Source organism: Mixophyes fleayi, chromosome 4 (genome assembly GCF_038048845.1).
Source record: "Mixophyes fleayi isolate aMixFle1 chromosome 4, aMixFle1.hap1, whole genome shotgun sequence".
NCBI classification, from domain to species: Eukaryota; Metazoa; Chordata; class Amphibia; order Anura; family Limnodynastidae; genus Mixophyes; species Mixophyes fleayi.
Window position 1 is genome coordinate 4,983,605 of NC_134405.1, and position 18,266 is coordinate 5,001,870.

Genomic DNA, 18,266 nt, shown 5'->3' on the forward strand with positions numbered 1-18,266 from the left:
CAGCGATGTCATGTAATCATCACACTGAGATACGTGATCACAGCCAGTGACACAGCGTACAGCTACCTGTGCTGGACAGCAGCGATGTCATGTAATCATCACACTGAGAGACGTGATCACAGCCAGTGACACAGCGTACAGCTACCTGTGCTGGACAGCAGCGATGTCATGTAATCATCACACCGAGAGACGTGATCACAGCCAGTGACACAGCGTACAGCTACCTGTGCTGGACAGCAGCGATGTCATGTAATCATCACACTGAGAGACGTGATCACAGCCAGTGACACAGCGTACAGCTACCTGTGCTGGACAGCAGCGATGTCATGTAATCATCACACTGAGATACGTGATCACAGCCAGTGACACAACGTACAGCTACCTGTGCTGGACAGCAGCGATGTCATGTAATCATCACACTGAGATACGTGATCACAGCCAGTGACACAACGTACAGCTACCTGTGCTGGACAGCAGCGATGTCATGTAATCATCACACTGAGATACGTGATCACAGCCAGTGACACAGCGTACAGCTACCTGTGCTGGACAGCAGCGATGTCATGTAATCATCACACTGAGAGACGTGATCACAGCCAGTGACACAACGTACAGCTACCTGTGCTGGACAGCAGCGATGTCATGTAATCATCACACTGAGATACGTGATCACAGCCAGTGACACAGCGTACAGCTACCTGTGCTGGACAGCAGCGATGTCATGTAATCATCACACTGAGAGACGTGATCACAGCCAGTGACACAGCGTACAGCTACCTGTGCTGGACAGCAGCGATGTCATGTAATCATCACACTGAGAGACGTGATCACAGCCAGTGACACAGCGTACAGCTACCTGTGCTGGACAGCAGCGATGTCATGTAATCATCACACTGAGAGACGTGATCACAGCCAGTGACACAACGTACAGCTACCTGTGCTGGACAGCAGCGATGTCATGTAATCATCACACTGAGACGTGATCACAGCCAGTGACACAGCGTACAGCTACCTGTGCTGGACAGCAGCGATGTCATGTAATCATCACACTGAGAGACGTGATCACAGCCAGTGACACAGCGTACAGCTACCTGTGCTGGACAGCAGCGATGTCATGTAATCATCACACTGAGACGTGATCACAGCCAGTGACACAGCGTACAGCTACCTGTGCTGGACAGCAGCGATGTCATGTAATCATCACACTGAGATACGTGATCACAGCCAGTGACACAGCGTACAGCTACCTGTGCTGGACAGCAGCGATGTCATGTAATCATCACACTGAGACGTGATCACAGCCAGTGACACAACGTACAGCTACCTGTGCTGGACAGCAGCGATGTCATGTAATCATCACACTGAGATACGTGATCACAGCCAGTGACACAGCGTACAGCTACCTGTGCTGGACAGCAGCGATGTCATGTAATCATCACACTGAGAGACGTGATCACAGCCAGTGACACAGCGTACAGCTACCTGTGCTGGACAGCAGCGATGTCATGTAATCATCACACTGAGAGACGTGATCACAGCCAGTGACACAACGTACAGCTACCTGTGCTGGACAGCAGCGATGTCATGTAATCATCACACTGAGATACGTGATCACAGCCAGTGACACAGCGTACAGCTACCTGTGCTGGACAGCAGCGATGTCATGTAATCATCACACTGAGAGACGTGATCACAGCCAGTGACACAACGTACAGCTACCTGTGCTGGACAGCAGCGATGTCATGTAATCATCACACTGACATACGTGATCACAGCCAGTGACACAGCGTACAGCTACCTGTGCTGGACAGCAGCGATGTCATGTAATCATCACACTGAGACGTGATCACAGCCAGTGACACAGCGTACAGCTACCTGTGCTGGACAGCAGCGATGTCATGTAATCATCACACTGAGAGACGTGATCACAGCCAGTGACACAACGTACAGCTACCTGTGCTGGACAGCAGCGATGTCATGTAATCATCACACTGAGAGACGTGATCACAGCCAGTGACACAGCGTACAGCTACCTGTGCTGGACAGCAGCGATGTCATGTAATCATCACACTGAGAGACGTGATCACAGCCAGTGACACAGCGTACAGCTACCTGTGCTGGACAGCAGCGATGTCATGTAATCATCACACTGAGAGACGTGATCACAGCCAGTGACACAGCGTACAGCTACCTGTGCTGGACAGCAGCGATGTCATGTAATCATCACACTGAGAGACGTGATCACAGCCAGTGACACAGCGTACAGCTACCTGTGCTGGACAGCAGCGATGTCATGTAATCATCACACAGAGAGACGTGATCACAGCCAGTGACACAACGTACAGCTACCTGTGCTGGACAGCAGCGATGTCATGTAATCATCACACTGAGATACACGATTACAGCCAGTGACACAGCGTACGGCTACCTGTGCTGGACAGCAGTGATGTAATGTAATCATCACACTGAGATACATGATCACAGCCAGTGACACAGCGTACAGCTACCTGTGCTGGACAGCAGCGATGTCATGTAATCATCACACTGAGAGACGTGATCACAGCCAGTGACACAGCGTACAGCTACCTGTGCTGGACAGCAGCGATGTCATGTAATCATCACACTGAGATACGTGATCACAGCCAGTGACACAGCGTACAGCTACCTGTGCTGGACAGCAGCGATGTAATGTAATCATCACACTGAGATACGTGATCACAGCCAGTGACACAGCGTACAGCTACCTGTGCTGGACAGCAGCGATGTCATGTAATCATCACACTGAGAGACGTGATCACAGCCAGTGACACAACGTACAGCTACCTGTGCTGGACAGCAGCGATGTCATGTAATCATCACACTGAGAGACGTGATCACAGCCAGTGACACAGCGTACAGCTACCTGTGCTGGACAGAAGCGGTCATGTAATCATCACACAGAGACGTGATCACAGCCAGTGACACAACGTACAGCTACCTGTGCTGGACAGCAGCGATGTAATGTAATCATCACACTGACATACGTGATCACAGCCAGTGACACAGCGTACAGCTACCTGTGCTGGACAGCAGCGATGTCATGTAATCATCACACTGAGACGTGATCACAGCCAGTGACACAGCGTACAGCTACCTGTGCTGGACAGCAGCGATGTCATGTAATCATCACACTGAGAGACGTGATCACAGCCAGTGACACAACGTACAGCTACCTGTGCTGGACAGCAGCGATGTCATGTAATCATCACACTGAGAGACGTGATCACAGCCAGTGACACAGCGTACAGCTACCTGTGCTGGACAGCAGCGATGTAATGTAATCATCACACTGAGAGACGTGATCACAGCCAGTGACACAACGTACAGCTACCTGTGCTGGACAGCAGCGATGTCATGTAATCATCACACTGAGAGACGTGATCACAGCCAGTGACACAGCGTACAGCTACCTGTGCTGGACAGCAGCGATGTCATGTAATCATCACACTGAGAGACGTGATCACAGCCAGTGACACAGCGTACAGCTACCTGTGCTGGACAGCAGCGATGTCATGTAATCATCACACTGAGAGACGTGATCACAGCCAGTGACACAGCGTACAGCTACCTGTGCTGGACAGCAGCGATGTCATGTAATCATCACACTGAGAGACGTGATCACAGCCAGTGACACAGCGTACAGCTACCTGTGCTGGACAGCAGCGATGTCATGTAATCATCACACAGAGAGACGTGATCACAGCCAGTGACACAGCGTACAGCTACCTGTGCTGGACAGCAGCGATGTCATGTAATCATCACACTGAGAGACGTGATCACAGCCAGTGACACAACGTACAGCTACCTGTGCTGGACAGCAGCGATGTCATGTAATCATCACACTGAGATACACGATTACAGCCAGTGACACAGCGTACGGCTACCTGTGCTGGACAGCAGTGATGTAATGTAATCATCACACTGAGACGTGATCACAGCCAGTGACACAGCGTACAGCTACCTGTGCTGGACAGCAGCGATGTCATGTAATCATCACACTGAGAGACGTGATCACAGCCAGTGACACAGCGTACAGCTACCTGTGCTGGACAGCAGCGATGTCATGTAATCATCACACAGAGACGTGATCACAGCCAGTGACACAACGTACAGCTACCTGTGCTGGACAGCAGCGATGTCATGTAATCATCACACTGAGATACGTGATCACAGCCAGTGACACAGCGTACAGCTACCTGTGCTGGACAGCAGCGATGTCATGTAATCATCACACTGAGACGTGATCACAGCCAGTGACACAGCGTACAGCTACCTGTGCTGGACAGCAGCGATGTCATGTAATCATCACACTGACATACGTGATCACAGCCAGTGACACAGCGTACAGCTACCTGTGCTGGACAGCAGCGATGTAATGTAATCATCACACTGAGAGACGTGATCACAGCCAGTGACACAGCGTACAGCTACCTGTGCTGGACAGCAGCGATGTCATGTAATCATCACACTGAGAGACGTGATCACAGCCAGTGACACAGCGTACAGCTACCTGTGCTGGACAGCAGCGATGTCATGTAATCATCACACTGAGAGACGTGATCACAGCCAGTGACACAGCGTACAGCTACCTGTGCTGGACAGCAGCGATGTCATGTAATCATCACACTGAGAGACGTGATCACAGCCAGTGACACAGCGTACAGCTACCTGTGCTGGACAGCAGCGATGTCATGTAATCATCACACTGAGAGACGTGATCACAGCCAGTGACACAGCGTACAGCTACCTGTGCTGGACAGCAGCGATGTCATGTAATCATCACACTGAGAGACGTGATCACAGCCAGTGACACAGCGTACAGCTACCTGTGCTGGACAGCAGCGATGTCATGTAATCATCACACTGAGATACGTGATCACAGCCAGTGACACAGCGTACAGCTACCTGTGCTGGACAGCAGCGATGTCATGTAATCATCACACTGAGAGACGTGATCACAGCCAGTGACACAGCGTACAGCTACCTGTGCTGGACAGCAGCGATGTCATGTAATCATCACACTGACATACGTGATCACAGCCAGTGACACAGCGTACAGCTACCTGTGCTGGACAGCAGCGATGTCATGTAATCATCACACTGACATACGTGATCACAGCCAGTGACACAGCGTACAGCTACCTGTGCTGGACAGCAGCGATGTCATGTAATCATCACACTGACATACGTGATCACAGCCAGTGACACAGCGTACAGCTACCTGTGCTGGACAGCAGCGATGTCATGTAATCATCACACTGACATACGTTATCACAGCCAGTGACACAGCGTACAGCTACCTGTGCTGGACAGCAGCGATGTCATGTAATCATCACACTGACATACGTGATCACAGCCAGTGACACAACGTACAGCTACCTGTGCTGGACAGCAGCGATGTCATGTAATCATCACACTGAGATACGTGATCACAGCCAGTGACACAGCGTACAGCTACCTGTGCTGGACAGCAGCGATGTCATGTAATCATCACACTGAGATACGTGATCACAGCCAGTGACACAGCGTACAGCTACCTGTGCTGGACAGCAGCGATGTCATGTAATCATCACACCGAGAGACGTGATCACAGCCAGTGACACAGCGTACAGCTACCTGTGCTGGACAGCAGCGATGTCATGTAATCATCACACCGAGAGACGTGATCACAGCCAGTGACACAGCGTACAGCTACCTGTGCTGGACAGCAGCGATGTCATGTAATCATCACACTGAGAGACGTGATCACAGCCAGTGACACAGCGTACAGCTACCTGTGCTGGACAGCAGCGATGTCATGTAATCATCACACTGAGAGACGTGATCACAGCCAGTGACACAACGTACAGCTACCTGTGCTGGACAGCAGCTATGTCATGTAATCATCACACTGAGATACGTGATCACAGCCAGTGACACAGCGTACAGCTACCTGTGCTGGACAGCAGCGATGTCATGTAATCATCACACTGAGAGACGTGATCACAGCCAGTGACACAGCGTACAGCTACCTGTGCTGGACAGCAGCTATGTCATGTAATCATCACACTGAGATACGTGATCACAGCCAGTGACACAGCGTACAGCTACCTGTGCTGGACAGCAGCGATGTCATGTAATCATCACACTGAGAGACGTGATCACAGCCAGTGACACAGCGTACAGCTACCTGTGCTGGACAGCAGCGATGTCATGTAATCATCACACTGAGAGACGTGATCACAGCCAGTGACAACGTACAGCTACCTGTGCTGGACAGCAGCGATGTCATGTAATCATCACACTGAGAGACGTGATCACAGCCAGTGACACAGCGTACAGCTACCTGTGCTGGACAGCAGCGATGTCATGTAATCATCACACTGAGACGTGATCACAGCCAGTGACACAGCGTACAGCTACCTGTGCTGGACAGCAGCGATGTCATGTAATCATCACACTGAGAGACGTGATCACAGCCAGTGACACAACGTACAGCTACCTGTGCTGGACAGCAGCGATGTCATGTAATCATCACACTGAGAGACGTGATCACAGCCAGTGACACAACGTACAGCTACCTGTGCTGGACAGCAGCGATGTCATGTAATCATCACACTGAGAGACGTGATCACAGCCAGTGACACAGCGTACAGCTACCTGTGCTGGACAGCAGCGATGTCATGTAATCATCACACAGAGACGTGATCACAGCCAGTGACACAGCGTACAGCTACCTGTGCTGGACAGCAGCGATGTCATGTAATCATCACACAGAGAGACGTGATCACAGCCAGTGACACAACGTACAGCTACCTGTGCTGGACAGCAGCGATGTCATGTAATCATCACACTGAGAGACGTGATCACAGCCAGTGACACAGCGTACAGCTACCTGTGCTGGACAGCAGCGATGTCATGTAATCATCACACTGAGAGACGTGATCACAGCCAGTGACACAGCGTACAGCTACCTGTGCTGGACAGCAGCGATGTCATGTAATCATCACACTGAGAGACGTGATCACAGCCAGTGACACAGCGTACAGCTACCTGTGCTGGACAGCAGCAATGTCATGTAATCATCACACCGAGAGACGTGATCACAGCCAGTGACACAACGTACAGCTACCTGTGCTGGACAGCAGCGATGTCATGTAATCATCACACCGAGAGACGTGATCACAGCCAGTGACACAACGTACAGCTACCTGTGCTGGACAGCAGCGATGTCATGTAATCATCACACCGAGAGACGTGATCACAGCCAGTGACACAGCGTACAGCTACCTGTGCTGGACAGCAGCGATGTCATGTAATCATCACACTGAGATACGTGATCACAGCCAGTGACACAGCGTACAGCTACCTGTGCTGGACAGCAGCGATGTCATGTAATCATCACACTGAGAGACGTGATCACAGCCAGTGACACAGCGTACAGCTACCTGTGCTGGACAGCAGCGATGTCATGTAATCATCACACTGAGAGACGTGATCACAGCCAGTGACACAGCGTACAGCTACCTGTGCTGGACAGCAGCGATGTCATGTAATCATCACACTGAGAGACGTGATCACAGCCAGTGACACAGCGTACAGCTACCTGTGCTGGACAGCAGCGATGTCATGTAATCATCACACTGAGAGACGTGATCACAGCCAGTGACACAGCGTACAGCTACCTGTGCTGGACAGCAGCGATGTCATGTAATCATCACACTGAGATACGTGATCACAGCCAGTGACACAGCGTACAGCTACCTGTGCTGGACAGCAGCGATGTCATGTAATCATCACACTGAGAGACGTGATCACAGCCAGTGACACAACGTACAGCTACCTGTGCTGGACAGCAGCGATGTCATGTAATCATCACACTGAGAGACGTGATCACAGCCAGTGACACAGCGTACAGCTACCTGTGCTGGACAGCAGCGATGTCATGTAATCATCACACTGAGAGACGTGATCACAGCCAGTGACACAGCGTACAGCTACCTGTGCTGGACAGCAGCGATGTCATGTAATCATCACACTGAGAGACGTGATCACAGCCAGTGACACAGCGTACAGCTACCTGTGCTGGACAGCAGCGATGTCATGTAATCATCACACCGAGAGACGTGATCACAGCCAGTGACACAGCGTACAGCTACCTGTGCTGGACAGCAGCGATGTCATGTAATCATCACACTGACATACGTGATCACAGCCAGTGACACAGCGTACAGCTACCTGTGCTGGACAGCAGCGATGTCATGTAATCATCACACTGACATACGTGATCACAGTAATAGCTGCTCAGCTAAGTGACTGGACATTTAATATACAAACGTTACTTCCTCTCGCTGCACCACTCATCCCTATGTCAGGGGGGAGGGGACGCCCCATCAGCTCTGTGTATAGTACCAGCAGCTAGACGGATTGTCACACAAACCACAGTGGTGGCGAAAGATCCTCTTCTACATGTACACGTCAAGGAAATCTATGCACCAAAGCCAGCGTGCATGTTATATGACAACTGGAGGATTGTTATCACTGCTCCATGTTATCGCGTATCACCCTCCGCTCAAATCTTACAGTGATTCCCCTTCTATACCCCAGACCCCCGCTGTGAGACCGGATCATTACCTCCCACTACCATGTGGCTGTACCAATATGCATTACGTGACACTTACTCTCACACTGTTCTATAGAGCGTAAGCTTGCTGGCCAAGCCCTCTTACCACTTATAACATATGCTTGCTATATAACTGTTAATAACACTATCATCATCATTAGTGTCCTATTATTTTGCGCCTGTTGACAAAGCTGGAGGTGCAGTCACTTCCCGCTGTCATTAATGGGATGTCACACATCATAGCCCCGCCCCCACACCAGCTCCATGTGATGTCACACGTCATAGCCCCGCCCCCACACCAGCTCCATGTGATGTCACACGTCATAGCCCCGCCCCCACACCAGCTCCATGTGCTGTCACACATCATAGCCCCGCCCCCACACCAGCTCCATGTGCTGTCACACATCATAGCCCCGCCCCCACACCAGCTCCATGTGATGTCACACATCATAGCCCCGCCCCCACATCAGCTCCATGTGATGTCATAGCCCCGCCCCCACACCAGCTCCATGCGCTGTCACAAGTCATAGCCCCGCCCCCACACCAGCTCCATGTGATGTCACACATCATAGCCCCGCCCCCACACCAGCTCCATGTGATGTCACACATCATAGCCCCGCCCCCACACCAGCTCCATGTGATGTCATAGCCCCGCCCCCACACCAGCTCCATGTGACATCACAGCTTCCAGATAAGTGCGGCAATACAGTAAGAGGTGTCGGATGTGGTATGATGTTCTGCAACAGCTGGAGGTGGGGGCGGGGGGGTGACAATCTGTCACAGAGCAGCCTGGATCACTGCTGCCAGTAAGCCAAGCAGTTTGCAAACCATAGAGGTGAATGGTTAAATAAACCTTTTCATTCTCTCCCTTCTGGATTGCATATATGTAGACTAGAGAATGAATGGCTAATAGAAAAAACTGTGGTAGAAGAATCTACCATGTTCCATCCCTCCCTAAAGGAGAGTACCTAAGCCGGGTGACCCCCCCAGAGAGAGCGGGCAGGGCCAGCCCCCCCAGAGGGGTCGGAGAGTGGACCTGTACATTGATAAATGTTCCATTTAATCAGGATGAGTCCTGATGGTCAGGGCCTGCTATAACCGCAGCTCCAGGCTCGGGTAGAAAGGAACAGACTATCTGGCAGCTCACAGCCAGGGTCAGACCAACACATGACATCTAGTCTCAGCTCTGCAGATGTCTTCACAGGACATGAATGAAAACCTTGTTTCACCTTTCAGTTGTATTTTGCATTTAGTACACATTGATCTTATGATTGAAACGCTCTCCCAGTCCCCAGGTATACGGACAGCTAAATATTAGCTGAAATAAACCAAAATAATTGCCCCTACTGAATCATCACCCTACCAGGGGTGGTAGGTGAGAGGACACCTAGGGCCTGTTTCATTAAGGATCTTAAATTAAGAAGTTTCTTATTTCAGTCTCCTGGACAAAACCATGTTACAATGCAAGGGGTGCAAATGAGTGTTCTGTTTTGCACATAAGTTAAATACGGACTGTTTTTTCATGTAGCACACACACATACTTGATAGCTTATTTGTACACTGAAATTTAAAGTTGATGTGTGCTACATGAAAAAAAACAGTCAGTATTTAACTTATGTGCAAAACAGAACACTCATTTGCACCCCTTGCATTGTAACATGGTTTTGTCCAGGAGACTGAAATAAGAAACTTCTTAATTTAAGATCCTTAATGAATCAGGCCCCTAGTGTCCGGCATGTTACTGGGGGCCCTATTCGGTATAGGTCCAGGTACCTGCTGGTGGAAGTGGTATCTTCCTGCCGTCTCCCCGTACCCTCCACCCCCTGCCGTGTCCCCACCCTCATTCTCCCCCACCCCCCCATGTACCCTTTCCTCACACTGATTGGAATTACAGTAGAAGACCCCTGTCATGCAGCCAGACTCTCACACTAATTACATATAATCTGCTCCCAGTACATCCGGAGTTCACACACTCTGCAATCTATCATTTCCTTAACAACTAGAAACACCAGTCACAGCATAACAGAAAAACCATGAGTCAATCCGTCTTCTGCAAAGTATCTAACTACTCCCACATATTGGGAAATCACAGCGCCTGTAACTGTAGCTGGTCTCTGGTTGCTTCCTGCAGCCCCACACACATGTATACAGGAGTCAGGAGCCCGCAGATCAATGTGTGAGCCCCACATACATGTATACAGGAGTCAGGAGCCTGCAGATCAATGTGTGAGCCCCACACACATGTATACAGGAGTCAGGAGCCCGCAGATCAATGTGTGAGCCCCACATACATGTATACAGGAGTCAGGAGCCCGCAGATCAATGTGTGAACCCCACACACATGTATACAGGAGTCAGGAGCCCGCAGATCAATGTGTGAACCCCACACACATGTATACAGGAGTCAGGAGCCCGCAGATCAATGTGTGAGCCCCACACACATGTATACAGGAGTCAGGAGCCCGCAGATCAATGTGTGAACCCCACACACATGTATACAGGAGTCAGGAGCCTGCAGATCAATGTGTGAGCCCCACACACATGTATACAGGAGTCAGGAGCCTGCAGATCAATGTGTGAGCCCCACACACATGTATACAGGAGTCAGGAGCCTGCAGATCAATGTGTGAGCCCCACACACATGTATACAGGAGTCAGGAGCCTGCAGATCAATGTGTGAACCCCACACACATGTATACAGGAGTCAGGAGCCTGCAGATCAATGTGTGAGCCCCACACACATGTATACAGGAGTCAGGAGCCTGCAGATCAATGTGTGAACCCCACACACATGTATACAGGAGTCAGGAGCCTGCAGATCAATGTGTGAACCCCACACACATGTATACAGGAGTCAGGAGCCTGGATACATTGTAAAGACAATGTGTGAGCTTCACAGAAAGGTTCTTATGACCACTTGGCCCATTGTATAACCTATGATAACCTCAAACCCTATTTGGTCCTTAGTTCTTTGTAAGGATATCCTTATGTCTACCCCAAGCATGTATAAACTGCTCTACTGTATTATCCTCTACCACCTCTGATGGGAGAATATTCCACTTATCCACTACCCTTTCTGTGCAGTAGTTTCCTCTGAACCTCCTTCCCCCCAGTGTCAGTACATGTCCTCGTGTTCTAATACTTCTCTTCCTTTGTAGAATGTTTCCCTCCTGCACCTTGTTATAACCCTGGATATATATGAAAGTTTCTATCATGTCCCCCCGTTCCCTTCTCTGCTCCAAACTATACATAGTAAGATCTGTTAATCTTTCCGGGTGAGTTTTGTGCTGTAGACCATGCACCATTTTAGTTGCCCTTCTTGGTACAGTCTGTAATGTATTTATATCCTTCTGGAGATACGGCCTCCAGAACTGAACACAGTATTCTAGATGAGGCCGTACCAATGACCTATACAGTGGTATTATTACTTCTTTCTTTCTGCTACTGATTCCTCTCCCTATACAACCAAGCATCTGACTTACCTTCCTCATTGCTTTGTTACATTACTTACCTGCCTGTAAGTCACCTGAAATAGTGACTCCTAGATCCCTTTTCTCCTCAGTAGTTTCCATTATAGTGCCGTTAATACTATATATAAAAGGTAAACAATGTAACAAAGAAATGACCAGTAAAAGCACCAGCACCCTGCAAAACCACACTCAGAAAAGTGTATACTAAACAGTGCAATGACCATCATAGTCTGAGCAACACCTGTCCTGTCTGTCTTCAGATCATTGCATCACTCTGATGCCAATACGTCACCAGCCTGTGCCCCCCCCCCACACCATTACTCCAGTCTGTGCCCCCCACACACCATTCCACCAGCCTGTGCCCCCCACACACCATTCCACCAGCCTGTGCCCCCCACACACCATTCCACCAGTCGTCCCCCCACACACCATTCAACCAGCCTGTGCCCCCCACACACCATTCCACCAGTCGTCCCCCCACACACCATTCCACCAGTCGTCCCCCCCCACACACCATTCCACCAGTCGTCGTCCCACCCACACACCATTCCACCAGTCGTCGTCCCACCCACACACCATTCCACCAGTCGTCGTCCCCCCCACACACCATTCCACCAGTCGTCGTCCCCCCCACACACCATTCCACCAGTCGTCGTCCCCCCCACACACCATTCCACCAGTCGTCCCCCCCCCCACACACCATTCCACCAGTCGTCGTCCCCCCCACACACCATTCCACCAGTCGTCGTCCCCCCACCACACACCATTCCACCAGTCCCCCCCCCCACACCATTCCACCAGTCGTCCCCCCCCACACCATTCCACCAGCCACCCCCCCACACCATTCCACCAGTCCCCCCCCCCCCACACCATTCCACCAGTCGTCCCCCCCCACACCATTCCACCAGCCACCCCCCCACACCATTCCACCAGTCCCCCCCCCACACCATTCCTTATAACGATGATGAAAACACCGACAACGTACGTACACACCGACATAAAGACAGCAAATGTTTTACAAACCCTCGTACATTCTGCAGGTGGCTCCTCTGTAAATGACTACCTTAATATCACAGTGACACATACACTGGGTGCAAAAGCAGAGTGTGTAGGGTTTGTCCTCAAAAATCAGTGGCGCTATATAAATAAATGGTGATGATGATGAAAATATGTACTGTTAAATCTCAGAGAAGACATGCTCTGAGGAACGAGCGATATTAAGGATGACACAAGTACCGAGCGGTCAGGACATGGAAGGACAGTGACAGTCAGCGTCACGTGAGTGATTGGACAGATACAGAAGGAGGAGTCCTGGAGCTGGGTGACAGCGGTGATCTCATCGCTCCCAAAACCAAAATGAGGAAACAACAAAAAAACTCTTTTTTTGTAGCTTGCTGATATTCTCTCTCTCCCACCATGTCCTGGTCCTCTCACCCATCCCTGCTGTACCCCAGTCATATACACCGTCACCATATGCCCCCACGTACAACTACTGTGAGGAGCACTGCTACAAGGAAATGTGTGTGGTGGGGTGTAGGGGGGCGACAGGGGAGACTGAGGATGCATAAACTAGTTATTTACATTAATAGATATTACGGAAAACCCCATTACCCAGAAACCCCAAGATCCAAGTATCCCAGATAATATATACAAGAGATAACTACTGAACTACTATTACTTCTGTGGAGCTGCCCAAATCACCTTAGCTCATTATATGGTCACTGGTTCTACCCTTTGGTATCACCCCTGGCACTATAACACGGCCCCTGGCACTATTATACGGCCCCTGCCACGCAGCTACGTGCAGAGAAGGGCAGCAGCCTGTCATGTTGACAGATCCACTTAAATAAACAGGGACACCTAGAAACGGAGGCCCCCAGGGCTGGATGGATAACGCAACACACAACTACCAGGCTGAAGGGATTATAGATAGAATGTAAATAATCTGTTACACATGTCAGGAAACCAGCTGTACAGATGTGACCCAGAGCACATCCCCCCCATCTGTAACACCAGTGCCAGAATTACACCCCTTCTATACTGACCATGATGTATACCAGTTACTGCCTCCCCAATCTGTAACCCTACAGTGCCAGAATAACACCCCCTCCATACTGACCATGACATATACTGGTTACTGCCCCACAATGTGTAACCCTACAGTGCCAGAATAACACCCACACTATCCCCATTAAAAATGTGTGCCCCCCCCCTCTCCTCATAGTGTGTCCCCCACTCCTGTCTCTCTCCCCTCATAGTGTCCCCCCTCTCCTCTCATAGTGTCCCCCCTCTCCTCTCATAGTGTCCCTCCCTTTCCTCACTGTCCCCCCCATCTCCTCTCCACTCATAGTGCCCCCCCCCCACTCCTCTCTCTCCCCTCATAGCATCCCCCCCACTCCTCTCTCTCCCCTCATAGTGTCCCCCCTCTCCTCTCATAGTGTCCCTCCCTTTCCTCACTCTCTCCTCACTCCTCAGTGTCCCCCCCATCTCCTCTCCACTCATAGTGCCCCCCCCCCACTCCTCTCTCTCCCCTCATAGCATCCCCCCTCTCCTTTCTCTCTCCTCATAGTGTCCCTCCCTTTCCTCACTCTCTCCTCAGTGTCCCCCCCCTCTCCTCATAGTGTCCCCCCTCTCCTCTCCCCTCACAGTGTCCCCCCCTCTCTCCTCACAGTGTCCCCCCCTCTCCTCACAGTGTCCCCCCTCACAGAGTCCCCCCCTCTCTCTCCTGTGAACCCCCCCTCTCTCTCCTCACTGTGTCCCCTCCCCTCTCTCTCCCCTCAGTGTCCCCCCCTCTTTCCTCACAGTGTCCTCCCCGTGTCCCCCCCTCTCCTCAGTGTCCCCCCCCTCTCCTTACAGTGTCCTCCCCTCTCTCCTCACAGTGTTCCCCCCTCTCCTCAGTGTCCCCCCCTCTCCTCACAGTGTCCCCCCCTCACAGAGTCCCCCCCCCTCTCTCTCCTCACTGTGTCCCCTCCCCTCTCTCTCCCCTCAGTGTCCCCCCTCTCTCCTCACAGTGTCCCCCCCTCTCTCCTCACAGTGTCCTCCCCTCTCTCCTCACAGTGTCCCCCCCATCTCCTCACAGTGTCCTCCCCTCTCTCCTCAGTGTCCCCCCATCTCCTCACAGTGTCCTCCCCTCTCTCCTCACAGTGTCCTCCCCTCTCTCCTCACAGTGTCCCCCCCTCTCTCCCCTCAGTGTCCCCCCCTCTCTCCTCACAGTGTCCCCCCCTCTCTCCTCACAGTGTCCTCCCCTCTCTCCTCACAGTGTCCCCCCCTCTCCTCAGTGTCCCCCCTTCTCCTTACAGTGTCCTCCCCTCTCTCCTCAGTGTCCCCCCCATCTCCTCACAGTGTCCCCCCCTCACAGAGTCCCCCCCCCTCTCTCTCCTCACTGTGTCCCCTCCCCTCTCTCTCCCCTCAGTGTCCCCCCCTCTCTCCTCACAGTGTCCCCCCATCTCCTCCCCTCTCTCCTCACAGTGTCCCCCTCTCTCCTCACAGTGTCCCCCCATCTCCTCCCCTCTCTCCTCACAGTGTCCCCCTCTCTCCTCACAGTGTCCCCCCATCTCCTCCCCTCTCTCCTCACAGTGTCCCCCCATCTCCTCCCCTCTCTCCTCACAGTGTCCCCCCATCTCCTCACAGTGTCCTCCCCTCTCTCCTCACAGTGTCCCCCCCTCTCCTCACAGTGTCCCCCCCTCTCCTCACAGTGTCCCCCCTCACAGAGTCCCCCCCCCTCTCCTGTGAACCCCCCTCTCTCTCCCTCACAGTGTCCCCCCCTCTCTCTCCCCTCACAGTGTCCCCCCCCCCGGGTCTCACCGGCTCTGGTGACGTCGGTCAGGTCACTGGTCCCCGCACTCCCAGGAAGCTGCTTGAGGCGGCGGCCGGGCAGAGTGAGGACCCCGGTACTGGCCGCCTCCTCCAGCGCCCGCTCCGCGCTCCTCCGGCTGCCGGGCCCCGAGGACACATCTGTGGGACAGAACTCAGGGTCTCCGTCCCCTCCGCCGCCTTCGTCGTCATCGTTACCCGCCGCCATTGAGAACGGAATGGACCGGGACCGGAGCGCTGCTAAGCGACAGCCAATGAGAGCGCGTCCACGAGACGAGGCATCAAAGCCAACCAATCACAGAGGGAACTGGAGCTAAGTGACAAGAGGATGAGGACCAATCAGCGTGAAGCCCTGGAAATCCCCGCCCCTCATTAACGGATTGTACAAAATACTATTCAGAGTAACTCCACCCCCATCTAAAATGGTCCAATCGGGACAGGCCTGGCTGGTAACCACGCCCCCGTGGCCACTAACGGAACTGAGTGGTACCATGAAATAAATCTGGTTCTAGGCTCCGCCCACTTGGATTATGTCCAATGACTGAGCACATGAGACTGACAGCTGCGCTGACCAATCAGATGTTGGGATGACACCTGTACATAGAGGAGCAGAGGAGCCACTGACCATGGTCATCATCAGAGCTAGGAAGGTGTGACTGACCATGGTCATCATCAGAGCTAGGAAGGTGTGACTGACCATGGTCATCATCAGAGCTAGGAAGGTGTGACTGACCATGGTCATCATCAGAGCTAGGAAGGTGTGACTGACCATGGTCATCATCAGAGCTAGGAAGGTGTGACTGACCATGGTCATCATCAGAGCTAGGAAGGAGTGACTGACCATGGTCATCATCAGAGGTAGGAAGGAGTGACTGACCATGGTCATCATCAGAGCTAGGAAGGTGTGACTGACCATGGTCATCTTTAGAGCTAGGAAGGTGTGACTGACCATGGTCATCATCAGAGCTAGGAAGGTGTGACTGACCATGGTCATCATCAGAGCTAGGAAGGTGTGACTGACCATGGTCATCATCAGGGCTAGGAAGGTGTGACTGACCAAGGTCATCATCAGAGCTAGGAAGAATGTGACTGACCATGGTCATCATCAGAGCTAGGTAGGGTCTGACCAAGGTCATCATCAGAGCTAGGAAGGTGTGACTGACCATGGTCATCATGAAAATCAGAAAGGATGTGACTCACAACGGTCATCATCGCTGGCCATTTATCAATGAAAAGGTTACTGTGAAAACACCTGATTTATCCTTTGCTTGGTTTTACACTAAATGAGAAATTGTTCGCACATAAAGTTAGTATTGGTGGTGGAGGGCTCATTCTGTCTATGTGACGTGTCTTGACGATTATCATCATAATGATGCAGTTTAGGCTCCAGAACGACAAAAGAAAAGGATCATGGGATATCACTCCTTTAGACATTTAAAGTGAAAAGTTAGGACAAAGTATACCCATCCCTCAATCGTCTTAAGTCCCTATTCCTCATTTCCCAGAATCTGACCTTTTTGCAGTCTGACAATTGAGATTGTCCAGTCACCCATTTCCCAGTATATGTCCTTTTGTGTGATCGAGATTGTCCATCTAATATCTGGACCTTTGAGAGAGATGAGAGCCTCTGTCACGGGCACTAGGAGTCTTTACCCAGGGATCACCAGATGATAGGCTTACCAGAGCAGTATAGGTGGTAATATGGTACTCTGGTAGCAGGGTGATCACGGAACAGGAAATAGCAGATGATGAGATGCTCAGGAAAGTCTATGACTAGCAGCACTGGCAATATGGAGGTAGTAATACACGAGGAACTGTATGGACAAAGGACACGTGAAGGTAGTCAGTGGTCTGCGGTAGCAAGTTGTACCACTGCTATAGTGAGGAGGAATGTCCAACAGAAACGAGGAGGTGATGAGAGTCAGCGGTCTGCGGATAGCAAGTTGTACCGCTGTCTGAGTGAAGGAATGGAATCCAAATGGAGGTATCCGGGGAGTCAGTGGTCTGCGTTAGCAAGTTGTACCACTGCTATGTGAGAGGATACTGGAACAGGTGAAACTGTAAACAGGAGTCAGTGGTCTGACATCAGCAAGTTGTACCACTGAATATATATGTGAGGAGGTGCACGGGGGAAGACTGCAACACAGGATATACACAGGCACCTTATACACGATCCACAGTAATATGCACAATATGGATATACATATATATAAATGACTGATCAGGTCTGCAATCTAGAAAGTCTCTTGAAGTAGTCCAGCCCAATGATAACACAGTCAATGATGGCAATAGACTCAGCGGACAGCAAACTCCAGAGAGAACCAAACACAGTCCAGCAAGAT

At 51.4% G+C, this 18,266-nt stretch overlaps 1 protein-coding gene across 3 annotated transcripts in view; it reads right to left on the reverse strand.

The window, feature by feature from the left end:
- LRCH4 (leucine rich repeats and calponin homology domain containing 4) overlaps nt 1-16,178 on the reverse strand; it is a 39,566-nt gene extending 23,388 nt beyond the window's left edge. For 2 of the 3 annotated variants that reach the window (XR_012691119.1, XM_075206203.1), the window contains exon 1: nt 15,916-16,178. Coding sequence is in view for 2 of the 3 variants with exons in the window: in XM_075206203.1 (XP_075062304.1) it covers nt 15,916-16,132 (217 nt within the window). In the remaining variant the exon portion in view is untranslated. The remainder of the gene's footprint in view (nt 1-15,915) is intronic. The other variant, XM_075206204.1, reaches the window with a different exon arrangement.
- Between the last annotated feature and the right edge of the window lie 2,088 nt (nt 16,179-18,266).